Raw genomic sequence first — 27,763 nt, forward strand, 5'->3', positions numbered from 1 at the left:
TTTCATCTCTGTCTCCCTTCATTCCCACCCCCCCTCCTTTTTTGCTATTTTCATTTATTTTATTCTTTAATAACCTGCTGTCCTTATCTGTCTGTTACCCCACCTTTGTTCTTTATCAGGTCTCTTGTGTAAAACAAATACAGTTTCGACCAAACTGCTGCTTGCCATCTTTACTCCCTGCATACAGATTTCTTCTTTATGTTAGAATTTGAAGGAAAAGAGATTAGAAAAGAACAAATTACTTATTTTTGCACCATATATTAGTCAGTGCATTCTCTCTTACTTTGTTTTACGCCCAGGACTTTTATCCACACCCCTAAGGAGTTGCTTCTACTTCAACTTGTATAGCTTGCCATCTTTAAAAAAAAAACTAGAATGGTCCTGGGTTCGGGGAGCAACATCAGTGATGTGAAAATGGACTTCTTTCTAATTTAAATTATTCTACTTGGGTAAGGAGTATTCCCATGGTGAATGTTTCTGTTTTATACAGTGAGGAAACCAAAGAACTATTTGTACATGCAGACCATTTATTTTACTGAGGTGTTACGTACACTTGTGTCATTAAATATAAACTGTTTTAGACCACAGTGCAACAAATTTTAAATTGAAGTGGTTTTCTTTTCGGGGGGGTAGGTCACATTGGAATGCTTCAAGCAACTCAAATGACCCAGGAGGTGACAATTCAAGATCTAGAGTCAGAAAAATCAAGGGCCAATGAGAGATTATCTCAGCTTGAAGAAGAAAGAGCTTTTTTGCAAAGCAAAACTCAGAGTCTGGATGAAGAGCAGAAGCAGCAGATTCTGGAACTGGAGAAGGTGAAAAGCAGTGGAGGACCCCTTCCCCACCCCCACCAGGAGAGGAAAGGAAGAAAAGTGCAGTTTTCTTCTTTTTCAGATTGTATTTAGAGTGTTTATTCCTATTCCACAGTAACAGTCTATTTCTTAACTCTAATTTTTTGTTTTTATTTTGAGGAAAAAAGATATAAAGCCAGATTATCCCATAGTGTGTATATATATCTTCAAAATATTGTTGATAACAATTTATAATGTAAAAACTTAAGACATTTCAACTTATTTCAAGCCAGAAACTGAATAACCTTTTATTTCAATGGAATGTACATTTATAGCTACTCAGGTTTGTTTTTCTGTTGATGAAATGTATTATTGCATATACACCTAGGAAATTTCTATAAAACTGAAAAAGATGACAAGCATCAAGCTCTTAAAATTCATACACCAACATACTGAATTTCTAGATTGAACAAATAAGACATATCATTTGTAGAGTAATTGCTGAATATTCCAATTTTTCAGATATCTGCAATACCAAGTGGGAGTTGTGGACACCCTTTCTCCTTCCCTCAGCAACCAAGCTGGTTGAAAAATGTCTCTTCTCCTTGCCCCTTGCTCACCTCCCATTCGCTCCTTACCCAGGTGCATTCTGGGTTCCCTTACCACCACTCCACAGGATCGGCGTTTGCCTCAGCCGCCAGTGATGTCCTGGTTGCTGAGCTTGGTGGATCTTGTCTCCCTGTGGTACTTACTCCTCTCTGATTTACAACGTCTCTCTTTTGGTATTTCACGTTCTCTCCTGTTTTCGTCCTGTCTCCCCGGCCTCGCAGTCTTGTTTGTGAGTTTCCCTCCTCCACCTGTTCCCTCACCATTGATGTTCCCCAGCGTTTTCATCTCGTTGCACACACTCCTCCAGTGCAGTAACGTGAGCTGTCGCTTGTTCGGTAATAGCTCCCAAATCTGTCAGTCTAGGCCAGATCTTTTCCCTGAACTTGAGTCCTATGTATCTAACTCCCAGTAGATACCTCTTTCTCACAAGAATGTCTAATCAGCATGCCTAGAACTTTCTCTCCTCAAAAGTACTGTATTTCCATTACTCCTTTTTCAACCAGTAGCGCTACAGTCTGTGTAGTTTGGTAAATCAATGGGAGTCCTTCTTGATTTCTGTTTCTTTAACCCCTTTATCTGTTACCAAGTGCTATTGGTTGTCTGCTCTGTTAATATATTTTTATTCCATCCCCTCCTCTCCATACCCCTTCACAGATCCTAGGTTTAGGAACCTGTCATTTTTTGCCTGGATTACAGTTACAACTCCCTAACTGCTCTGTTTGCCTTCGGTCCACTCACTACCCTACTGCCAAGATGATTGTTTTTAAAAATATGTCATTTACTTAAATTTCAGTGATTTCTCATTCCCATCAGGATAAAATCCAGACTCCTTAGCATAAAAACCCCTTCTCATCATTTGACTCCTGCCTACCTCTGAGCCTCATCCCTCACCACTCCCAACCTGTATCTTATGTTCTGTCCACACTGCTTAGCTGCATGGACTTCCTGTTTACCTAAACTTCGCCACTGGTTAACTACCTCTCATCCTTCAAAATGCTGGAAATAGTTATGAGTGCAGGCTTTTGACATCAGATCTAGGTTTGAAATGTTCTCATCTCTCATTTCTTGAAGGACTTGTGAGAATTAAATGAGAGAATGTGTCAGCAGCAGCAGCTCAGATGTTTTCTCTTCTGGAAAGCCTTCTCTGAGCTCTCTCTCTCCCTCTCTTACACACACACACACACACACACACACACACACACACACACACATCCTTTCCCACCCCATCCAGGTTAGGCTCCTTTCCTGTATACACTACTTTCAAAGAACTTATAAAATTATATTGCCACTCTCTTTTGAGTTTTTTTCATCATTAGACTGTGTATGCTTAAAAAGTGTATAATTGGCACTCAGTAAAATTGTATGGAGTCATACCATTTGCAGGGGTAAACTGGTCAGCTGTTTTGTGTGTCCCTTTGATGTCCAGGAAGCTGTACTTCGTTAAGCTCGCAGATGCGCTCACACTTGGTTCTAATGTAATCATAGTCTATTTTATCACTTGCTTTAAGATTACTCATTTTGCCTGTGCCACCCTGTCATTTTCTGAGAATACCAATAATGTATTCTCGTGTTCCATAGTCTAAATCCCCTAGCACTCAGTTCATTTGAGTTTATGTATTTACTGAGTATTCAAAATACTAATAGCAGTAATGGAAAACCAGGTGCCAATTATTGAACTTTATTTGTTTTAATTTTAGAAAGTAAGTGAAGCAAAGAAAGCTCAGCAAGAATATTATGAGATGGAGCTAAAAAACCTGCAAAATCGATTGGAAGGGGAGGTGGCTCAATTAAATGAGGCCCATTCTAAGACTTTGGAAGAATTAGCTTGGAAGCACCATATGGCAATTGAAGCTATCCACAGTAACGCAATTAGGGATAAGAAAAAACTGCAAATGGTGAGTAAAAATCCACTTAGCGTTGCACTGTAAATTGGTTGGGTTTCTGTAATGATCTAGTGTGACCTATGTTGTGGAGTAATGACTTGCTTCATTTTCATGGCTGCTGTCTTGTAATCACCTTAAATCGTGGTTCAAAGAGTAACATACATAGAAGTTCTTGATATGGGATGTAGTTTATTAAATTACACGAGCCATTTCTCCTCTCTATAAGCCATAAAGGAAACACTGCCTTGATCTCGAGCCATCTCTTTGTGAGACAACAGCATAGGTGCGCCCGTCGGGAGTCCTCGCCTGGGTGAAGCACTTATTCTCCTGTAGACAGTTTCCTTCCCTGAGAAAATGATTTGTTTGTGGTGTTTTTTCCCCCTCAATTAAGTAATCAGCTTGCTAATAGTAATATGTGACAGACAGTATTGCATAGTAGAAACAGCAAAGCATCGGACAGATTTGGGCCCTGCCTTGAGCTCTTTGCTTGCTAGCTGCCTAATCTTCGGCCCCAAAAGCTATGCCTCACATTCCTCACGTGACTGACGAAGATAAGATCCATCTTGTAAAGTTCCTGTGAGGGTTAAGTGAGAGGAAGTGTTGAGAACCCAGACATGCCCTAGCATATAGTGATAAATAATTGTTAGTTATTAGTATTTCTTACTGTGTGCCAGACATTGCAGTGATGTTTCACATTTATTTTTTCATTTAATCCTTATAACACTGCTATTGGTTTGATTGTTATACCCATTTTACTGAAGACGAGATGGAAACACAGAGAGGTTAAACACTTGGTCAGGCACATGCAACTAGTAAGCATTGGTCAGGCCTTGAACTCAGGTCTTAGATTATCAAACCTCAAGGCGTCTAACCACCACATCATGTAGGCATGTATTAATGATGGCTGTCCTATGTTTTATATAATAGCACTTTACAGTTTACTAAAAATTTTTTTTATATATTCCTTGTTACCTAAGATTTGGAGATTACTGTCATTTTTATTATATAGATGATGAAATAGGTTTAGTAAACCTAAAGGATTTACTCAGCCACAAACCTAGTAAATAGAAGAGGTAGGATGTGAATTGAGATCTTCTGCCTCTGTGCCCCTTCCTTTTGTGACACAACTAGTTGGAAAAAATATTCAATACCTAAACTTAATTAAAAATTCAAACAAAACTTCCTGTTAGAATGTTATTTCTGTCTAAACTTACTCTTGTATGTTTATGTAGCCAGAAACAGAACTTAATGACGTTATTTCTCAAAATTGTGGTTGTCGTTTTCTCTGTGCCTGCTGACTTTTCCAGGACCCATCTGTACAGCTTTAATTACGTGGTGCATGTGTGTGCTTACCAACTCTGGATGTCTGTATCGCGTGTTCCAGGCCTTATAGTAAAGTATTTAGTGGTAGCTGCTTCAGTAATCTCTTGAATAGCTATTTTTTGTTATACTTTTCATTTCTACATCCGTTTTTCACCTTAGCCTTCTCCTCTCTTATTGGAATATTTAAATTGCAGGTGTCCTGCCTTTTGCCTCTCTGTATTCCTCTATATAAAGCTCTAAGTGCCAGAATCAAGGCATCTTTCATCAGTACAATTTTTGCCTCATTACTTACCTCCCAGTCATCCCCTCACCCACTGAATTTCAGTTTCTGAGCCACCTAAAAATCTGCTTTAAGCCACTTACATTTCTTACAATCTTTCTTTAAAGCATAGTTGCCATTAGACAGATGATATGAATTTCCTGGATGTGAACGTAGTCAGAACCTCTTATGATAGCCTTATCTGTACCCTTCTCTTCTCTCAAAAGAACTTGTTTGTCACTTGTTGCTTTTCCTTTCTTGCCTGGCTAGCTCATGTCTGAGCCTGAGCTAAAACCAGCCTCCTTCCAGAACAGTCTTTCTCCAATGTCAAATTATCTTTTAAAGAACATTTAGCTAAAAGTGACTTCTCCATTCCTTATTACTTAGTTATCAAAAAGGATTATATTTTCCTTCATAACTCAAGCTCACTCACTGCATTTGAAAGTGGATACACAGAGAATCCGTGCAGAAAACAGTTAACATAGCAGGCCTGAAACTGCCTTCCTTAGCAAAGCATGGTGCAAAGTTGGCTCTTGACTCTTACCTGGGAACTTGAATGTCGGGAGGGTTCCCACCTTTCCGTGATAAGAATGACTCACTGTGCTAAACTGTTAATGTAAACAATATGGTTTTTGCTGAACATCTGCTTTCCTTCTTGGAGTCTGGAATTTTGGTACATTCTAGTCAGGGGGGTACCTGCATGACCAGCCCCCAATAAAAGACCTGCGCACTGTGTCTCTCATGAGCATTCCTAGTAGACAGCGTTTCACATGTGCTGTCACAGCTTGCTGGAGAGTCCTGTGTCAGAGGACTCCTGGGAGCCCGAGCCTGGTTTCCTGCAGACTTGGCCCCACGCGCCTTTTCCCTTGGCTGATTGTGCCTTGTTTCCTTTGCTGTAATAAGTCATTGCTGTGAGCATGACTGTCTGCTGAGTCCTATGAGTCAGCCCAGCAAATCATCACACCTGGAGTTTGTCCTGGGGACTCCCAACACAGAACCCTATTCATTACTCTTCTCACCTTACACCATGTATAAAAATATTGAACTTCTTGTAACATGCCATGCTTTTTTGTACCGCCAGGTTTTTTTTGCACATGCTTTTTCTTCTGCCTAGAATGTTGTATTTCCCTCTTGCTTCACCATCTTTTCTTACTGGTGCACTCCTTCAAACTATACCCAGGAATTGCTTCTCTGTGAAGGTTTCTCTACCAAGCTAGAACTACCAGTTCCTCGTCCGTCAACTCCTGTACTCCCCATGTGCATCTGATTTTAATCACAAATTCTTGAATTGCTTGATACCCTGAGCTTATTAAGGGCAGGCACCGTGTCTTATTGCCTTTGTATCCCAAGTACTAAGTAGCGTACCTGGGAAATAGTAGGTGTTCTTCACTAAGTATCAGTTTTACTGGTATTGCTCTTTAGATGCCTTAATTTTGTACTTGTTAATTCTTGACTGTGTTCTAGTGCTAGACCACTGAGTTCCAGAAGTTTACGGGATTTTGTTTTTTTATAGAATTCTGACTTAAGAGATAGTTAGAATTTTGCTTTATCTCACCAGATTATCATTGGTATCACACATTTCTGTGTTTTGACTACAGGTTGATCTAGACCAAATATTCTTACCACTTAAAAAAATTGTGTAACCACTACATCGTAAGTGATTCAGAATGATAGAATCTCAGCTGCTAGGATTAATTAGATTTGCTGTTAACACTGATATTATTAATTAAGGGTAAGGCTAATTTAAGAGCAAAGTATCAAAATATAAAACAGAATAGTCTTTTTCTTGGAGCCTTCAAAGTATACAATGTTTGCAATTTTGTTAATTTTTAAAAATTTCTTTTCCTTAGGAATTGGAGGAACAATATGAAAAGGAGAAACTAAGCCTGGAAGAGGATAAAAATCAGCTTCAACAAGAACTAGAAAACCTGAAGGAAGAATTGGAAGACAAGCTGAATACAGCCAATCAAGAGGCAAGAATTCTTAAGCCTATCACCTATGTCATTTATGTCTTAATGATGACATCTGATTTGGTAACCTTGTATAAGTAGGTGAGCCTCAGTGAAGGTAACATATCTAGAGTAAAAATAATCAATAAACTTTCATTGATGCTGAATTTTTCATAATATGTTGGTTATATCTCACCAGGTAAACATTAACCACCAAAAACATCAGACCAAGGTGCTTTTGTGGGGAAAAGCAAAACCAAGGAGAAGATCACCATATAGGAAAGAAAACAAAAGCGATTTCTCTATCCTTTTGCAAAACATTAACTTAGTATTGTCTACACTGTATCTCCACTTAAGAAAGAGAGACTGGGGGCCGGCCCGGTGGCGTAGTGGTTAAGTTCACATGTTCTGCCTCAGCAGCCCGGGGTTCACAGGTTTGAATCCCAGGCATGGACCTACACACCACTTATCAAGCCATGCTGTGACAGGCACCCCACATATAAAGTAGAGGAAGATGGGCATGGACGTTAGCCCAGGGCCAATCTTCCTCAGCAAAAAGAGGAGGATTGGCAACAGATGTCAGCTCGGCTAATCTTCCTCACAAAAAAAACAAAGAGAGGCTGTACAGGTCCTAGATAGTGACATCTAAAATAATTTTAAAATTCTATATGAAAATAGTACTGTTTAGCCTGGAAAAGAAAATACTAAGAATAGAATAGAAAAAAAGTGTCATAAATCAAAGAGTTGTGAATAAAATAAATGTAAAGACAATTTAAAAACCCTAATACTGTTTTTCCATCCCTTTCTCTCTTTTGCCCTGGTTCAGCTCTGCCCTAGAACAGCCTCCCCGCTGTCCTCTTTTCCTTCCAATCCTTCCATCCTTCCTGTGACTTGTAGAGTGATCTTCCTAAAACAGGCTCGTCTTGACACTTGTCATCTTGTCAGCTGTTCCTACCTCACGAGCGTCATCTTCCCCAACAGTCTCTAAGTCCTGCTCTCTCGTCACTCTGCTGCTCACAGAAACCACACCAAAACACACGAGTGCACCTGGGCAGGCTAACAATTTGCACTCAGTATTCAATTTCCATTGTCTTTAAACTTTTATCCAGAGAAGGTACGATGCTCTACATTTGAGAATGATAGAGAATTAAGATTGTTATTGGTATTAGCTCAGCCTCTCTTCTGTTGTCCAAGATAATCTGTCCCTGGCTCCAAATTTGCACACCTCTCTCGGCAGAACACGATCCTTATAGTTACGGTGTCCTGCTCTCATTAGAGGGAAGTTTAGTGACCGTCTGTGTCTCACGCCACTCCCCTGGGGTTCTACTTTCAGTTCTGTATGGTTTAAGTATTCTTCCTACCTATGTGCTGTAATCTCACTGAGAAGAGTTCCAATAAATATGTAATTGATTTTCCTTCTGGATACATTCTCAGTTACGTTTTCCCACCCTGGTAATGTTTTGGTTCCACATCAGAATGGCTCCCTAGGAATCTGCCTGGCTCATCCTCTGTATGCACCTGCCTTCCCCTTAGCCTGGGACATCTTTTTTCTTGTCCTGCTTTCTGGCTAGGCTCTCCAGAGATAATAAGCATTCTTGTTTTGGTTCCTGCTCTTAAAATGAAGGATGTCAACATATCACAGTTAATTATGATGCTTCCTAAAATTTTGTTTTGTAAGTCCTCTTTATCAGGTTTAGGAAATTCTCTTGTAATTCTAGTTTCCTAATTTTAAAAAAATCACAAATTGATGTTGATTTTTCTGTGTCTATTGAGATCATACTTTTTTTTCCTAAATTTGTTAATGTGGTACCTTATGTTAATCAATTTTCTAATATTAAATCAACCTTGGTTTTCTAGACTAAGTCCTAGTTAGTCGTGATAGGTTATGTGTATATATATATATATATATATATATATATATATAAAATCTTTTTTATATAATACTAGATTCAGTTTGCTAATACTCATTTTAGGGTTTCTGAGCCTAGGTTTGTGTAAGATTGCTTTGTACTTTTCCTTTTTTATCCCATCCTTTTCTGATTTTGGAATCAAGGTTATACTAGCCTCATAAAGTGAAATAGGACTTATTTCCTTTTCTGTTCTCTGGAAGAGTTGTGTGAGAGTGAAATGCTTTTTTAACCTTAGAGTCATCATGGTTAGAACTTGTGGTTTGCATGAAAACAGTTTTTGAAACTTGTTCAGACTAGCGTTGTGACCTAGCGCATGAAAGAAATTTAATGTTCTGGGTGCATCCAGTTGTTTAATGTAATGTAGTCTATATGCTTGTCCATTAAATCAAGATTTTAAGCTGTTTTGTTCAAATATTCTGCATTCTTTTTGACTTTTATCTTCTTCATCTATCAGTTACTAAAAACTGATACTATGATGGTTGATTTGCTTCTTCTTACATTCTGTCAATTTTATTTGGAGGCTTTGTTATGTTCTTATAGATATAAAACTGGTTTAGCTACTTAATGAATCATACTTTTTGGCTTAGTCTGTATTGTCTGACATTGTATATCCAGCTTTCTTTTAGTTTGATATGACTGGTATATCTTTTCCCATCCACTGACTTTCTGTTTTTCTGCATCTTTATGTTAATGTGTGCCTCTTGCCAACCACATATAGCTGCATTTTTTAAAATATCTAGTGTGAAGTTTTTGCCTTTTAAATAGAGAGTTTATTCTGTTTACATTTATTGGATGGAAAATAGATACGTCTATGGAAAAACAGGAAGAAAGAATTAGAGAATACTTCATAAAGACTGAAAATGATTGTTTTAGAAAAAATTAAAGAATGTACTGTGTTTTAAAGTTGATAGATCTTGATACCCTTACAAGTGAGATAGCCTAAAAATATGACTAGGTCAACTGTAGATTTAGATGATAAATTCGTGAATGCCAGAATCATAATGGGATATTAAGGGAAGCTTGTGAGCCTAAGATCTCAGGTGGAGGGTAACCCTGTTATCCTATGAAATGTTATTTGGGCTCACCTTCAAAGATAAAATGCTAGGCTAAATGGTCAATATATCGGACTATTATGGTCTTTTTAAATGTTCTTGTAACATTTAAGTTGTAGATTTTCTTCTGGACATAAGCTTTTTAAGCATATATATAGTTCAGTATTTTGTTAAAATGAAAATCATTTGCATTTGTTTGTTACAAAATGTTATATCACAGTTTATGTACTGCCTGACACGTGGTAGGAGATTAGTAAACATTTGTGAATGGAGTATTTGTTGAATGATTAAAACTCATCATTGAAAATTAAATCAACTTCCTATAAATAAGAGTATTGGTTTTCTATTGCTGTGTAACAAATTACCACAGAACTTACTGGCTTAAAACAACACATGTTTATTATCTCACAGTTTTGTGGGTCAGGAGTCCAAGTATGGATCCTCTGCTCAGCATCTCACAAGACTGAAATCAAGGCAACGTCCAAGACATTGCAGCATCTCTAGGATTCTGTGTGAGATGCAGGGTCTTCTCTCAAGCTTACTGGTTGTTGTCAGAATTCATTTCCTTGTGGGCTGTATGACTCAGGTCCTCACTTTTTTGCTAACTGTTGGCCAGAAACGGCTCTTAACTCCTAGAGCCCCCCAGAGCCAGAGTCTTTACTACATGTCCGCATCCTCTCATAACATAGCAGTTTACTCTTTCAAGGCTCCCAGGTAAACTTCTGTGGCTTCTAATTTTTCTGACTTTTAAGGACTTATCTGATTAGGTCAGGCCCACCTAGAATAGTCTACCTTTTGATTACGTTAAAGTGAACTACTCAAGGATCTGTAAGATCTCTTTCGGTAAATAACGTAACACAATCATGGGAGTGCAATCTCATCGTATTCATAGGTTCCAGGGAAAGTGAGGGTCGCACAGGGATTATTTTAGAATTCTGCCCACTACAGCAAGCAAACAACTCATTTCTCTGGCTCCTTTAGTGGGTGTGTACCTACAGGAGGGTGGAAGTGCCTCACAATGTCAGAGTGATTAGGAGTCAGAATATGAGGCCTGAAAAGGTTAGGCAATCAAGAGTTCTCTGAGGACCTTTCTACAATTTCAGTATAAATGTAGGATAGAAGCTAGAGTTCACAGGTTTCGTCTGAATCATAGTTGTTGACACTGCTCTTTTAAGACTATATGTAAATGGAAAAGGAGAGAAAAATGAAGTTAGATTCCTTCTTCAACCTCGTACCAAAAAACTTCCAGATGGGGCTAAGGGTTAGAAAAAAAGTGACAAACCTTAGGACAAAGAAGGCCTTTTGAAACATGATGACAATGTCATGAATTAAAAGCACAAGATATTTGTACAGTTAAAGCTAAAATTTCTGTATATCAAAACACAATGTAAGTAAAATTATGAGAGAGGAGAAACTGAGAGGGGTGGAATAAATGGTTGGCAAATTGTATGAGTAACAAAAATTCATGTCTTTAACAACTTAAGAGTGTTTACAAAACAATGAGAAATATACAGACACCCTAATTTTTTTTAATGGGCTGAAGAAGAACATGAAAAACAATTTTAACATCACTGTAACTTAAAAACTGGAAATTAAATCAATGAGATGCCATTTCCATTACCATAAAATTAATGATGATAAAAAATTAAGTGAGCCCATGCCATGTTGATAAGGGTAAAGAAATAAGCACTCAAAAGCTGCTGATGGGAATATAGAACCGTCTCATTTTCCTGGAAAGGAATTTAGCAGCAGGTATAAAAGCCTTCAAGATGGGCATGTCCTTTGACTCATACATTTCTCTGTATTTAACCTAAGCAAATAATTAAGGATTATTGACAGAATTTTGGTGCCGTTTATCGTAGAATAAATTTAGAAGTAACTTAAGTTGCCACAGAACACTATCTGCTTGAAGAAGGGGGGTCTTTTTCTAATTCACACAGAAGCGTTTTTTGTTCCTCTTTCCATGTTCTGGAGCTGCTTCCAGAGCTGTGGGGGGATTGCCTTTTTCTGCTTAGAAGTGTCACATGGCCTAGCAGCCACCCTGGTACAATACGAGGTACCAGGCATTGAGGGTCCTTTTAGGAGTTAAATACCTACAGCTTGAGATGGTAAAGAGATTTTATTTATTCTTAATTGCTAGTAAGTATATGTGAACTTTTTCTGTTCTTAACTCATTCATTTATTCAATAAATGAATGTCTTTTGGCACCAAAAGCACTGTGTTAGGCACTGTGGGGACAGTGGTGGATAAGTCAGATATGGTCCCTACCAGCATCGAGAAACAGATACAGACACAAGTAATTACAAGTGTGACCCATACTGCAAAATGGTGGTAAACAATTAACAGGTTTGCCAGAAGAATAAACTGAGGAAAGCTTATGCAAAGGCCCTCAGGCATGAGAAGTTTCTAGGAATTGGAGGGATACCAGTATAGGTGGAATGTGATAGCAACAATAATAATAATTAATATTTATTTAGTTCTTACTGGGTCCCAGGCATTGTTTTATATAGTCTCTCCTTCATACTGTTCAGTCCTTTCATTTTCACAATAACCCTATGCAGTAAATATTAGTTACTGAGTCACACAAAGTTTATGTAACTTGCCCAAGTCACTTAGTAAGTGGGTAACACCAGAATTTCAATCCAGGAGGTATGACTTCAGAACTCAGTTCTTCACCACAGTACCACTCGTCTTCCCAATGAGTATAAAGACCAAGGAGGAGAGTTGCCGCGCTGAGGCTGGAGAGTTAGGCAGGGGCTCTGCCGTGGAGGCCTTGTAAACCGCATGAAAGATTTTGGATGTTATCTTGAGGGAAACAGGAAGCATTTGGAAGATTCTAAGTACAAATATGTGGATGCCTGGATGGGGGCGGGATCTACACTGGTGTCCATGTTTGTAATTTACAAAAAATTGACTCGGGTTGCAAGGAGAATGGACTAGAGAAGAGCAAGCATGGATAGATATTCCAGAAAGGAGGTTTCTACTTAACGGTGTTCCCTCAATAATGCATGCTATCAACAAGAATCTGAGTTGATCTCTATTGCAAATGACAGAAATCCCAACTCAGACTGTCCTAAGGAAATTATTGCATCATGTGACTAAAAAGTCCAGGGTAATGTTCGCATCAGACCTGACCAGATTCAGAATTGAAATTGGTGATGCTGGAACTCAGTTTCTCTTTTTCTGTTGAGTTGGATTTGCTCTCTTTGTGTTGACTTCATGCTTTAGTTATATATTCCCTTAGTACATGTGCAACTGGAAAAGAAACTTTTTTAGGAACTCCTTAAGAAGTCCTGAGATCATTGTGAGTAGATAAGCTTAAACTGTGTGCATGCCCTGATCCAGTTCCCACGGATGACAAAATGAGACGACCTTATTGGTTCACACTTCGATGAAGCGCTTCAGTCCTGAAGTTCGGGTTGAAGCCCTGGTGAGACCACGTGGACTGATAGGGAAGAAGGGGAGATTCCCCAGATGACTAAAGGAGATTTTGATATTGGCAGACAACAGATGTCTTACACATGTATACATTTTTATTATATTTTAGAAAACAAACTTTAATTGCTATGTTTATCACTTTTTTGCTTATTATATTTAATTGTGCAGAATTTTAAAGTTTTTGCCTGTTAAAACGTATTCCTTCTGTTTCTAGAGTCTTAGTTTCTTGAACAGATCCTTTCTTTTAATTCTTTATGTAGTAACTAGAATATCGTTCTAATTTTTTTCATGTATAGCATTTGTATATGTAACTCTTATTCATCTGAAAATTTTCTGGATTGTGGAAGAAAATTCTCTATGTTGATAAATATGGTTATCCCTTTCTTATTGATTGGTACCTGATATTTGTATGTTCCTTTCTAGTTAAAGAATCTTTTCCCATATATCCTTGAAATTAATTATTATAATAACTCTGTGAGGTAGGTATTATTACTCCTATTTTATAGTGGCAGACCAGGAACCTAAAACTAGATTTTCTGCTAAGTTCAGTACTCTTTCAGCTCTGTTACAGCTGCTTTTGGTTACATTCATTCATTCATTCATCACTATAGTACACATTTATGGCAAGCCAGATCAACACAAAAAGTAGAGAAGATACAAGTAAGCAATATAGAATAGCGATAGGGGACATAAATACAGTGACAGAGAAAATTATAAACATTTTAAATGAATACTATATACAAATACACCAGTACATTTTAAAAATTAGAAAAAAGATATCTTCGTATGAAAATTTAAATTTCTAAAATGACTTGAAGTACTTGAAAAACCTGACCAAACCAATTATAACCATGAAAGAAATTAAACAGTCCAACATGTATCTAGAAATGCACTAGGCCCACAGGTTTTTAATGGATGAATTTTACTAAACTTTCAAGAAACTGATAAATCTTTTGCTATGAAAATATTTCTATGCACAGAAAAAATGGGGGGCTCCCGACTCATTTTGTAAGGTTAATTTAGCATCCCTTTAAAGATACTAACAAGATAAGTGCTACCATTATCAGACTTGATCAGCATATACCTGCATGGAGAGGGGATAGGAAGGTCCTGGTGGGGGCTGGGGGAGGATTGTGGGTCAGAGAGGGGGTTGGAGAATTTGCATAGTTTTCTTGGTGATGTCTGTATTTACAATGAGAAATATTCAGATTTTTTTTTTTTTAATTTTTATTTATTTATTTTTTCCCCCAAAGCCCCAGTAGATAGTTGTATGTCATAGTTGCACAGCCTTCTAGTTGCTGTATGTGGGACGCGGCCTCAGCATGGCCAGAGAAGCAGTGCGTCGGCAGTGCGCACCCGGGATCCGAACCCGGGCCGCCAGCAGCGCAGCGCATGCACTTAACCGCTAAGCCACGGGGCCGGCCCCAGATATTATTTTTAAATTAACAGTTTTCATTTTGTAGAGTTTTGATAGGCTTGGCCATTTTATAAAAATGAGATTTGTACTTCATAGCGTTTTCCTAGATAATTTAAAGTATTTCATTTATAGATTTTAGTTCTCATAATTTGAGGATGTGGATCTGCTTAATCAACAAATTGTCTATTAGCTTCTAATTTCAAGAGTGTATAAATTTAACTCTTAACAATTTCATGAAACAAATTTTATGGAAACACAGAAATCACAACTTTAATTTATGATGCATTTACCAGTTTATCAATATTGGCTGAAATTTATCACCTTTATAAATAGCAGGAGGACTGGGCTCAAATGACATATAAGTAATTCACTTAAAGAACAGTTTTAAAAATATTTTTACTTAAAAAATACATTTTTTCCTCGGTCTTTGATGTAATCTTTACCTTGCTTCAGTTCCTTTTTATAGGTATTTGATGATATGATAGAACTAGGAATTCTCTTTGTTAAATGGGGAGCTTGAGGTATATCTATTTATTTACATGGTTGTCATGAAAAAGGAAAATCATAAATATGGAGGTTTTTTTCAAAAAGCAACAGATGAAGGCTATCACGAGTGAATGCTTCTTCCAAATTCATCAAGAAAGATCCATTCAGTAAAATTACAACTAAAGAAAAGACTTTAAGAAGAAAAACGTGACTGTTCGCTGGTCAGTTAACGAGGTGTGTTAAGTCCTCTACTTACTTACAGATTGGCCGCCTCCAGGATCTGGTGAGGAAGAGCGAACAAGGTCTTGGCTCTGCGGAAGGACTCATTGCTAGTCTTCAGGACTCCCAGGAAAGACTTCAGAATGAGCTTGACTTGACTAAAGGCAGGCTGAAGGAGACCAAGGATGCTCTCTTAAATGTTGAGGTAATTTCATAATTCTGCTACAATCTAAACAGCAGCAGGGTAAAAATATAATGTAGTCACTTTGCTTGAAGGTGATTGTAATCACCACATTGTGTATAATTAATGTATTATTTTCCTAGGGCTTCCATAACAAAGTACTACAAAGTAGGTGGCTTAAAACATCAGGAATTTATTTTCTCACAGTTCTGAAGGCTGAAGGTCCAAGATCAAGGTGTTGTCAGGGCCATTCTCCCTCTTAAACCTCTGAGGATCCTTCCTGGCCTTTTCCAGCTCATGGTAGACCCCAGCATTCCTTGGCTTGTGGCAGCATAACTTCCCTCTCTCCCTCTGTCTTTTCATGGCATCCTTTCTGTGTCTTCACATCTTCTTATAAGGACACCAGTCACATTGGATTAAGGGCTCACTCTACTCCAGGATGACTTCCTCTTAACTAATCACAGCTGCTCTGACCCTATTTCCAAATAAGGTCACATTCTGAGGTACTAGGGGGTTGGGACTTCCACATGTATTTTGAGGGACACAGTTCAGCCCATAACAATTAGTATGCACAATTCTTTTATTGGTAAGAGCTGCTCATATATGGCAACTAAGTGATTCTCTGAGACCTACAAATTTCAGAAAGGCTCTGTCTTTCCCTTTCCCTTCTCATGGAGCAGAGCAAATATTTCGACTGCCTTAGACAGTAGAGAAAAGAATCCGTAAAAACGGGAGTAGTAGCCAGGAGTTCTTACTTTTTCTTTCAGACAGGTGATTATAACGTGGGCTCTGAAGTCAGACTGGTTGGGTGTGCATTCTGGATCCACAACTTGGTGTGTAACTATTCATCTGAACAATGCAGGAGGGGTGGGGGATAATAATACACTTTATACCACAATTGTAATAATTCAGTGAGATAAAACATTTCAGCACAGTGCTAGCAAAATAAACACTCAGTATTTGTTGCCTTTTATTTTTAATATTATTTTAAATTTTATTTTTTTAGCTTAGAATTGACATTTCAAAAGCATGTAAACAAGGGCACTTTAGTGGAGGTACCTTGTGTGTATGGTGCATATATAATGCCACTTATATTTTAGCTAAGATATAATTATATTCTCTCTCTCTCTATATATATATACACCTTGAATACTAATTACATTGTTTTTAAATTCTGTAACAAAAGAAACAGATTATTTCATTCTCTTTGAATCTTCTTTTCCTTCTGTGTACCTGTCTCTAGTTGCTATGTGATATGACAATGTTAATATGTAACAAGGAATAGGTTGGAATTTAGAACTGGTATAATACACAACTTGATATATTTAATTTATGTGATGCCAAACACATCGACTATAATCTCAGTGTTAGCATTCTGTGGCATGAAGGTGAACTATATGACTAAACTGTGTTAAGAGGTGTTTTTTCCATTGTCCAAAATAACAGGAAAATGATATTTTAAGGTAGAAAAATGTATTTAAAAATAAGCAGTTGAGGGCCGGCTTGGTGGCGCAAGCGGTTGAGTGCGCGCGCTCCGCTGCAGTGGCCCGGGGTTCGCCAGTTCAGATCCCGGGCGTGCACCAATGCACCGCTTGTCGGGCCATGCTGTGGCGGCGTCCCATATGGAGTGGAGGAGGATGGGCACGGGTGTTGGCCCAGGGCCAGTCTTCCTCAGCAAAAAGAGGAGGATTGACAGATGTTAGCTTGGGGCTGATCTTCCTCACAAAAAACAAAAAAAACAGTTGAGATGTTTCTAGCGAATGTTGGTAGAATATAGGTGGTTGTGATATGGTGTCCTGGAGGGAGGGTCTGCATCCCTCACCGGGGTGCATACCCACCTCCTGCCTTCAGGTGTTTTATCCAGGTTGCTGCCACCCCACCCCATCCTGGCACTGAGAATTAGACTTATGGATTCAGTTTCATTTCTTCAAGATCCATGCTCGTATTTACATTGTTCTTCTGTCAAATAGCAGAACGTAATAAAAATTTGAAGCCAAACCTTATAACTGTTCATTTTCTGTTCTGCTAGACAGTTTTAATTGAGAAAGTATGGGTGCTGCGTCACAGTTTACCCCAACTTTGGGTAAGCTCCTTAAGAGCACGTGTTTTCTTTACGTTTTCCTGCCCCAATAATGTCTAATAAAGGGCTTGGCATTCAGTAAAAGAAGTACTTTTTAAGTAATTCTACTCCATTTAATGTTGCCTTTGGTGGAAAACGTAATTCCTAGTGGCAGAATACTTAGAGAAAAGGACAGTTGGCTAAGATGGTTGAATTCAGTTTTCGGTACTTACTGCCTAATGGCTGGGTCAGCCATGTAGGATGACAGTTTCAACACTGCCTTGCTTCTTCTCCACTAACCTGGATACGCCCCTCGGCAACTGCTACAACACCTGCTGTTAGCAGGGGAGTGAGCCAGGAAGGTCACCGGGTGACAGAAGGATGGACCATCATCTGTTCCTCTTCTCTTGTACCCGCAGAGCTGCTGTGCTGCTGGCAGGGACCGATGGTTGTCAGTGCTGCCCAAACAGGTCACCTCTAGCCCCAGGCTCCATAGAGCCACTTGATTTATGCCAATTTACAGGGATTTCATATGTATCATATGATATTACTATAACAATAAACATATGGACCACTGATTTGAAGTTACATAATACAAATAGACTAAATTTCTTATAATTATTTCAATCATGTCAGTGGGGTACAGCTATACAGCTTAAGCTCTGAATAAATAGCATACTTTTAAATAAGAATATGAATGAAATTGCATAACATATCTGTCTATGAAATGTGTGTACCTGTGAAGATAATTGAATAATCAATATATTGTTAGATACCTGTGATATGGAAGGTTTAGTTAAGATGATTAATTATGCTGACTTCAAACTATATTTTATTAAGGCTTATAATTTTACAAATTATTTTAAATAGTTTAGACAAAGACATTTAAAATATAAAATGTGTTCCATGTATTTTATGGTCAGAAAATCTCAAGCAATTGTCATTCCCAGCACTATTAATTATTGTGCTGTAAGAATTTAAACGTTAAAATGCAAGCATTCTACTTATTTGAAATAACCAGCAGTGACTTTGCTTTTGATGATTAGTCTTCATTGAAAAGTTTTTGTTCTTCAGGGTGAGCTAGAACAAGAAAGGCAACAGCATGAAGAAACACTTGCTGCCATGAAAGAAGAGAAGCTCAGAGTGGACAGAATGGCCCACGACTTAGAAATAAAGTGGACTGAAAATCTTAGGTACGTTTTTCACTCTGTAGTGTAATCTTACCAATAGAGATATGCAACAAATGTTGTTCTGTTATATGGCTCATATTGTCTTATTATTAAAGCAGATTAGCAAAAGTTCATTAAATATAATGAATTTTTCCTGTGATTAGATGCAGAGAAATTAGAACTCTTTTAGTCTGCTTAAATATAGATTTACTTTTTTCTGATTTCGTTTCCTTGACTATAAAATAGGCCAAGTAGTAACCTGAAGTGAGAAGACTTATTTGTTCTAGTACCTATTCTGCCATTGATAAATTGATAAATCAGTGATCTTGGGTTAGTTACCAATTTACCTTATAGTCCTTAACTATAAAATAATCTACTCTTACTCGGAGTCACAGACTTTTGAGGAGGGTTAATTAAATGCTTAGAATACGTGCCTAACAACAGGGATATGTTCTGAAAAATGCGTCATTAGGTGATTTCGTCATTGTGGGAACAGCATAGAGGGTACTTACACAAACCTAGATGGTATAGCCTACTACACATCTAGTCTCCATGGCACTAATCTTATGGGACCACTGTCGTCTATGTGTACCGTCGTTAACCAAAACATTGTTACATGGTGCGTGACTGTATTACAATTATTGAGAGGAATAATTCTCTTTACAAAGTAAATGCATTTGTTTTATTTTAGACAAGAGTGTTCTAAACTTCGTGAAGAGTTAAGACTTCAACATGAAGAGGATAAGAAGTCAGCAATGTCTCAACTTTTGCAGTTAAAAGAGCGAGAGAAAAATGCAGCCAGGGATTCATGGCAGAAGAAAGTGGAAGATCTCTTAAACCAGGTAATTACTAGTCAGTACTTTATGAAGGTTCATTTTCCTTGACATTTCTAGCTAGGGAAATATTGTGAAACACTGTATGTTAATTCACTGTATTTGGTATTTTTCATAGGGCAAACTTAAAATTTTAAAATGTATAAAATCAAGGAGACATATTTATAAACTTAGGAAACATTGTGCTAAATAATTATGTTACATATGCAGTCCTAAATACTGAGAAGAATTTACAGTTTTTTAGTTTAATATTTGAACTGAGCACATTAGAGGTTTTAAATGGAAATGTTACCTATTTTTTGAAAGTATAAAATCTTTTTTCAAGCCATTAGATACCATTTTGGCAATGGAAGGCAAAATTTATTAAATGTATCATGATTGCCTAAAACCACTTATGAGAAATGAGCAATTTACTTCTTTTTCACCAATAGGATGTTACCTGTTATGCTTCAGAATGATATAAACGAAAGGGGGTGGTAGTCCTAATCTGTCTTCTTATGTCATGCTCCCTTATTTCCATAGCATTTATAACTATAATTAAAAGAATATGCACATTTTCACAACTTCTAAATTTATGCATTCTCAGCATTCTCCTTCCAAGCCAGTAATTAAATAGGACTGACTGCGTGAGTCACCAGTTGATAAGCAAGCGCAGAACTCAGCTAAGAAGCAGCTCAGTAATTTAGTGCTCGGAATCCGCTGTTATCTTTGTATTTGTGATCACGGTGAATTTCAAAATAAACAGGATAGGCTTTTTGTAAGATGATTTGTTACATAGGTACATACATGCAGTGACTTTTAAGAGTACTTGGGGCCTGCCAATTTGTGTCTGGTATTTCATAATTTATAATGTAACTCTGAAAGGGGAGTATACATACATGTATATATGAGTTTTTGTGAATAAATTTGAAACCTTTGAAACTCTGACAAAAATAAGAACAAGGAAACAATGCTAACCATGTTAGCATTGCTTATTAGTTACCTTCTGTATACTTATTTTACATTCCTACTTAGGGACCTAGAATGACAGACTTCACTGGGTGGAGTGGTGCTACTCCTCTAGGATATTTTGTACTTAGAAAGATTTAATTAGGTCGATTATATGATAAAAACGAAAAACATCCCTAAAAGTCTGCTTTGTTTTTCAGTAAGACAGTATTGAACATAGATAATTTTTGGCTAGATTCAGCAGTGTAAAGAGAGCCCACCACTTCTCCCACTTATTTTCTGTTAAATTATTTTATTCGTTATTCATTTAATCTCTCTTGTATTAAATTGTCAGATGTCATCCATGCTTCTCTGTTATTCTTTTCTTTCTTTTTTTGGATGTCTATTCTGCATTGTTCATTCCTGAGAGAACGTAATGCTTTACATCTTGTAGTTCTATGTATTATAAAATAATTTATTACATATTGGGTCCAATTTCTGCCAGCTTTTTAATCAGTTTTCAAAGCAGTTTAACCATAAATATCAAGATAACCAGGAATTAACTGCCTCCAAAGGTAAAACTATCTGTGATGCTTTGGGCCATCAGGCCATTTCCAAAATTACAGTATCTTCCTTTCTCCCCACTTCTAAGGTGTATAGAGCTTACACATTACTGTACATAAGCTGGCAAATGGAGGTTGCACTCCTAGATGATCTGTGCCCAAAAAAAGTTAGGAAAACTAAACAAAGGATTCCATATTAAAGTGAAAGTGGGTATTATGTTATCAAGGTTTCACTCTTTCCAGACATATGAGATGACAAGAAGTTATAGCAGGCCCAGCGGACTTTGTAATGGCACTTTGTCCTGGACACGGGACGCCTCCGTATTGGCCCTTTGGGTCTTGTTCTCTGGACTCTTTGGGATGGACTCCTAGAGCCTGTGCTCTGACGCCCATGCCACCACCCTCCACTTGCCTGACTCCTGCTGAGCCCAGTTCCTCATGGCCTCTGCCCCCCACCCTGACCCTACAACATTTCACTCTCCTTACTGCTGCTGGCCTCGCGCATCCCCCGACCAGCACAGCCAGCCCCCTCCGCACTGGGGGAAAACAGACCTGGCTTGGGGTTTGTGATATTAAAGGAGTAAGGGGGGGGATGGAATTGGAACAGCCAGGGTTTAGGCAGAAGCATATATTATGAAAAGTGTCAAAGGATCTGTGTTTTCACATATTTTAACTATTTCTGAGTGAACTGAACACGAGTTTATTTTTGTGCCTTAGCTCCCTTGTATTTCATCCTACTTAGAGCAAAGACAAAATAAAATTTGTCTTCATGTGAATTTAAACTCTTGCGAGTTAAATTTGATTTAAACTAGCCCTCATGGCCTACCTATCAAAAAATGGGCATAGAAAATCATAAGAATTTTACTTTTCTTGAATCAGATGTTGTTCACCTTAAGAAATTTTCCAGGGGCCGGCCCCGTGGCTTAGCGGTTAAGTGCACGCGCTCCACTACTGGCGGCCCAGGTTCGGATCCCGGGCGCGCACCGACGCACCACTTCTCCGGCCATGCTGAGGCCGCGTCCCACATACAGCAACTAGAAGGATGTGCAACTATGACATAACAACCATCTAATGGGGCTTTGGGGGGAAAAAAAAAGGAGGAAGATTGGCAATAGATGTTAGCTCAGAGCCGATCTTCCTCAGCAAAAAGAGGAGGATTAGCATATTTTCATTATCTGCTCCAATCAGAGTCTGATTTCATACTTTTTAATTTTCTTTGACTATCTCATTGTATTCTTTTATCTTTCCAATGATTACACTTTAGTCCAAGACTAATTATTCTTCCTGAGCTAATCGAATTCCTTTATAGCAAAAGAACTACCCTCTTATTCTTCAATTCTGTCTAAAGAAGAGTGATCATATGGAATCCTCTGTGATCATATTTTTTATTTGTGATCCTAAAATGCCATCATATATTCCTTTACTTCACCTTTTTCAAGGCACATTTTATTTTGGGTCCAATATGACTTCATATTCCAATGCCCTCATTCAGAGCAGTGGACTGAGAAATTTGGGAGACACACAGATCATTCAGACATAGAACTGTGGAATTTTATAGTTTGGGTCTGACTCTCCATTTTGAACTTGGAGGCCCCAAGGACATGTAGCTGGTTATAGCCATGTGTATGACACAATTTTTACCCTCCACAAATCTAAAATCTAATAGGAGGAAGATTTGTATACAGATGTCTACAATAAAAGTCAGTGTGTAGTAAGTGACTTTGTAAATGGTCTGGACAGTTGCACTGTAGGAGCAATGGTGTACTGGAACTGCCTCCTACCAGGTCACAACCGCTGATTGTGCGCATGTCTCCCCAACTGCATATTCAGGGACATCATGTTGGTGACTTGCAATCATCCATGGTGGAAGTCTTTACACCACAGATATCAGCAAATGCTACAAACCAGGGCTTTATTTTTCAGAGAGCTGTCAAACATTCACCAACATTCCACTGGTAGGAGTATGGAGTGGAGAAAGAGTAATATAGCCAGTGTGATTGGGAAAGATTTCACTGAAGAGGTCAGCTTTAGTGTGACTCTTGAATAGGGTGAAGGATGAACACAAATATTTTTATTCACTCAACAAACATTTTATTGAATATTCTCTTACTTCCCAGGCACTATGAGGAATACAGAAAAACAAGAGGTGGAGACAGTTGGGGAGAGAGGTCATTGTGAAAAACTTTGACTTCCAGGCTTAGGAGTTCAGAGTTTACTCAGTAAGCTGTGAGATTGTGTCAAAGGGTTATGGATAGGGGAGTAACATGCTGATAGTTTTATTTTAAGAAGCTTAATATGGCTGTGATACTGAAGTGACAATGAAATGGAGACATCTCAATATAAATATCTAAATTCAAATGTTAGAACTCCTGAATACACACCACACCCCTCCATCACCCCTCAACCTAAGCCAGACTGTTCCTCCCAGATGCTGCCACCGTTTACTGCTCAGCTGTCTGACTCCTCTCTCTCTCACTGCACAGCCAGTCCATCAGCATTTCCTACTGCTCTCTTCAGAGTACATCCAGGATCTGCTCATTTCTCACCACTTCCTCCACTACCACCCTAGTCCACGCCACTTGCGGTTCTCTCCTGTACTGCAGCTGGAACCTACATTTGGTCTCCCTGCCTCTATTCATGCCCACCTACAAATTATTTTCCAACCAGCCAAAGTGATGTTCTTAAAATATTAAGTTGGATCATGTTACTCTCCTGCTTCAGACCCTCCAGTGGCTTTCTATCACCTTTAGAATACAATCCACACTCTTACTGTGGTCTGCAGGAGCCTCATGATTTGGCCTCTGGGTGCATTGCCAACATAATCTCCTGCCACTCTCTCCCTTCCTTTTTTACAGTGATACTGGACTATTGGAGTTCCTGGAACACACACGCCAAGCTTAATCCATCTCAGGGCTTTTGCATCTGCCAATCTCTGCCCATGGAACCCACTCGCCCCAGATCTACATGGCTTGTTCCTTCACTTTGTTCAGTTCTCTGCTCAGATCTTAACTCTTCAAAAAAATCTTTCTTGACCACTTTCTCTAAATAGCACCCTCCATCACTCTCTGTCCCCTTATGCTGTTTTGTGTTTCTTCAAAACATGTATTACTACATGGCATCACGTTGATTCTCTTCCCTATTAGAATGTAGTTCCATGAGAGCTGGATCTTTATCTGTGGTGTTCAGTGTTGCGTCCCCAGCAGTTTAAGTAGGCACTCAATAGTTGTTGAATAGAGTGAACAAAAAGTGAGGTGCAGCAACCAAAGAGGAAGTTGTCAAATATATGAAGTACAAATAATTCTGCCCAATTAGGACCTGAATTAAGTTTATTTCTCTGAGAATACAAGAGAAACCATAAAGGAACAAATCATGTAATTTGATGGAATACTTTGGTAAAGGAGAAGGAAATGTTAACGTTGCCTCGAGATTTAAAGCCAGGATAATGAAAAGCAGATCATCATCTGAGACAGGAAAGTCACAGTGAGCCTCTTAATTGAGGGGGTGAGATGGTAAGTTTGGTTTTAGATGTATTGATTTTGCAATCACAAGATATTTTAGAAATTTTCACACTCAGTAGGACAGAGCAAGGACATGAGTAAGAAATAGAGCATTAAAATAAATGCTCTCCATTGACAGCAGGTGAAAAGCCAGTTTCTTAAGGCTGTTGTGGACCACTTTCTGATCTCTAGACCAGTGCTGTCTAATATGGTAGCTCCTAGCCACATATGACTATTGAGCACTTGAAATGAGGTTCATCCAAATTGAGATGTCAGTGTAAGATATACACTGGGTTTCAAAAACTTAGTACCAAAAAAGAATATGGAATGTCTCACTAGTATTTTTTATATATTTACATGTTGAGATGATAATGTTTTGGATATATTGGGTTAAATATATGACTAAAAATAATTTTACCTTTCCTTTTTTTTTTTAATACGGCTACTAAAACATTTAAAATTACACATGTGGCTCTCAGTTACAGCTCAGTTAGACAGCACTGGTCTAGACTGTTTAGATCACAAAGCTTCTGAGTAAATTTGGCACTAGAGCCCAGCACTCATTCTGCCACCTCCACCTCTTAACTCCTAAATTAGGAAGTTTTATGTCAGTAAGGAAGGAATTCTCTCTCTTTACAAACTGTATTGCTGCCTGTTAAAAAAAGATTATATTTTCATCAGTTTTTATGCCTGTTTTAAGTGAATAACAATACTACCTTTTAATGGAAGAATAGATGGGAGCGGATTCTGAGGTAAAGGGAATAGAAAGGGACCTGCAATAATCATCTCTTCCCGGCTCAGACAGAGACCTTGACAGAAGCTCTGAGCCGCGACAGCTCAGTGAAGCTGACCCTGAAGGTGCGAATCCTCTCTCTAGAAATGAGGAGGACACGACACTATGTCGAACAGACATCAGAGACCCAGCCTTAACCCTGGCAAAAAGATGACTAGAGTAAGGAAAAGGGAAGTCAAAGGAAGAAGGAGAAAGAGTGAGGGGTAATAACATGAAGAAAAGGGAAAAGCCAGCGAAAACAGAGAGTGGGAATAGCAGGTGTAACGCAACTTTGCTTTCTCAGAAGATGCAGAAGAGAATTCAAGTCTACCAAAAACCAACCAATGTCCGTTATTCTTCATTCTTCCTACTTCAGTTCCTGGATTCAAAGTTAATTTGCAGTATTTGCCTTGGTAAATAGGGAAGTTTGTTTTTAATTTCTCTTCAGTCAAAAAAATTAATGACATTATTACTTTAACTATATTATATTCTCTTTTATCAGACTTACGTTGTTAGTATTCTTCCTCTTGAGATTTTTTTTCTTCTAAGATAAACAGTACTAAATTGTTTCCTGAATTAATTTGCAAATCTAAAAATATTTAATTTTCTTTTCCTTACCAAAACCTCCCTTTTTAGAATTTAAGTCTATCCAGTTCTTAAATTGGCACCTTTAGGAGAAGAGAGTGAAGAGATGGAACTATGATATCTATACCTAGCTTTGAAAGAGATGTTTAAAATACTGGGTAGTTATTAATGTGTGCTGAGCATGTATCTGTTCTGCAAAATCCTATAGTAAGACCTGTGATGAAATACAGACAACAGTGTGTGCCTTCAGAGGTACTAGGGCCCAGAACACACCTGAAAAATACTTAAGAACATGTAGATAGCATTGTAGTAACAAATCAACTAATCCATTCCTGTTTCATATGACAAGATCCTAAAAATAAAGGATTTTAGGTCTGAAAGTGTTCAAGGGATGTATGATTATAAAGTTATTTAAGACTGAATCTCGGAGAAAAGTGATAAGAATTACTTAACACATTAGCTTGTTTCCACCTGAAATTCATTTATATGCCTATTATTACTACTTTAGTTTAGATATTGAACAATTGTTCATGACTTTTTCTTCTATTTTTTGCTTCAGGAGAATTATTAAAGCTGTGACTCTTACTTCTAAATCTTAAGTTTGTTAGTTGATTTTCTCTAGATATTAATATACTTGAAATTAATATTAGAAGAAGACTTTATATAATTTGCTTTAAGAAATTACAGTATTATATATTAAATATTGAATTTTAGAATATTTTATTAAGCTTCAACATTTTTTACTTCAATTGCAATGTAAGATTAGTGTAGATATTGTTTCAAGGAAGTTAGAAATTTAATAAATGATGTTTCTTTTGTTAGCAATGAGAATTTTATTCTATCTGTTGATATTTGACATTTTGACATCTGTCAGAAACTTAGTGCTTCTGATATGCCAGGCACTGTGCCAGACCAGTAATGGGTCACAATGATCTCTGCCTTCCTAGTGCTTACAATCGAGAAAGGAAGGCAAATAGAAATAACAGTGTGACACATTAGTTCATTACAGCCATGGTACACAAGTGTGTGCAGTCTGGGTGACTTAGTCTGGGAACTTGGAGAAGGCTTCTCTGAGTCTGGGATCCTTTACCTGAGACCTGGAAGAGAAGCAGGAGTCAGGCCAAGAGGGGAAGGAAAACAGCATTCTGAGCAGAGGGGGCAGTATGTGCAAAGGCCCTCAGGCAGCCCCCAAACACCTATGTTCTGGAGAGTAGAGAGCTAGGAAGCTGGGGAGGGAGGCAGGGCCAGATCCTGTGGGGCCTTGTTTGCCTTGTTGGGACTTTATTTAAAGAGCCATGAGGAGCTACTGAAAGGTTTTAATCAGGAGTGTGAAATATTCAAGTATTGTAATTTCAAAACTCTGGCTGCAGCATGGAGAATAAGATAGAGTGGGACAAGATAGGTGCCGGTCAATGAATATTGCTTCCCTCCTGGCAGTCTTTCTTTGTTCAGATTGATATTTTCTGGACAAATATTTAGTGTATTTAGTATACTCATTAGTTCATTTTTCTGAGAGGATACATTTCTAAGTCTTAGAATCTGTTGGCTTTGAGAAGATTTTTGCACAATATGTATATTTTTTCTAAATAGCTTTTTTCTTTTTTAGTTATCTAGAATTTTCTCTTTACTGCTTCTGTTATTGTGGGAGAAGTAAGGTAGAGAGTAGCAAAAACTAACTCGATAATAAAAGTCCGTATCATTCATTTAGTCTTTTAATAAATATTTATTGATCATTTACTCTTTGCCAGGTACCAAATTAGGCACTTTGGATATAAAATATGACTAAGACAGGGTCTTCATCCTCTAAAAGCTTAAAAGTCAGTGGATTTCAATATTTATAT

General features: G+C 38.0%; 1 protein-coding gene across 1 annotated transcript in view; it reads left to right on the plus strand.

Moving 5' to 3' along the window:
- FAM184A (family with sequence similarity 184 member A) overlaps nt 1-27,763 on the plus strand; it is a 118,149-nt gene that overhangs the window by 56,440 nt on the left and 33,946 nt on the right. The window contains exons 4-9 of the mRNA XM_058566377.1: nt 634-815; nt 3,098-3,295; nt 6,716-6,838; nt 15,380-15,541; nt 18,651-18,769; nt 19,437-19,587. Of these exons, the coding sequence (XP_058422360.1) occupies nt 634-815; nt 3,098-3,295; nt 6,716-6,838; nt 15,380-15,541; nt 18,651-18,769; nt 19,437-19,587 (935 nt within the window). The remainder of the gene's footprint in view (nt 1-633; nt 816-3,097; nt 3,296-6,715; nt 6,839-15,379; nt 15,542-18,650; nt 18,770-19,436; nt 19,588-27,763) is intronic.

The sequence above is a fragment of the Diceros bicornis genome, chromosome 23 (genome assembly GCF_020826845.1).
Source record: "Diceros bicornis minor isolate mBicDic1 chromosome 23, mDicBic1.mat.cur, whole genome shotgun sequence".
Classification (NCBI taxonomy): Eukaryota; Metazoa; Chordata; class Mammalia; order Perissodactyla; family Rhinocerotidae; genus Diceros; species Diceros bicornis.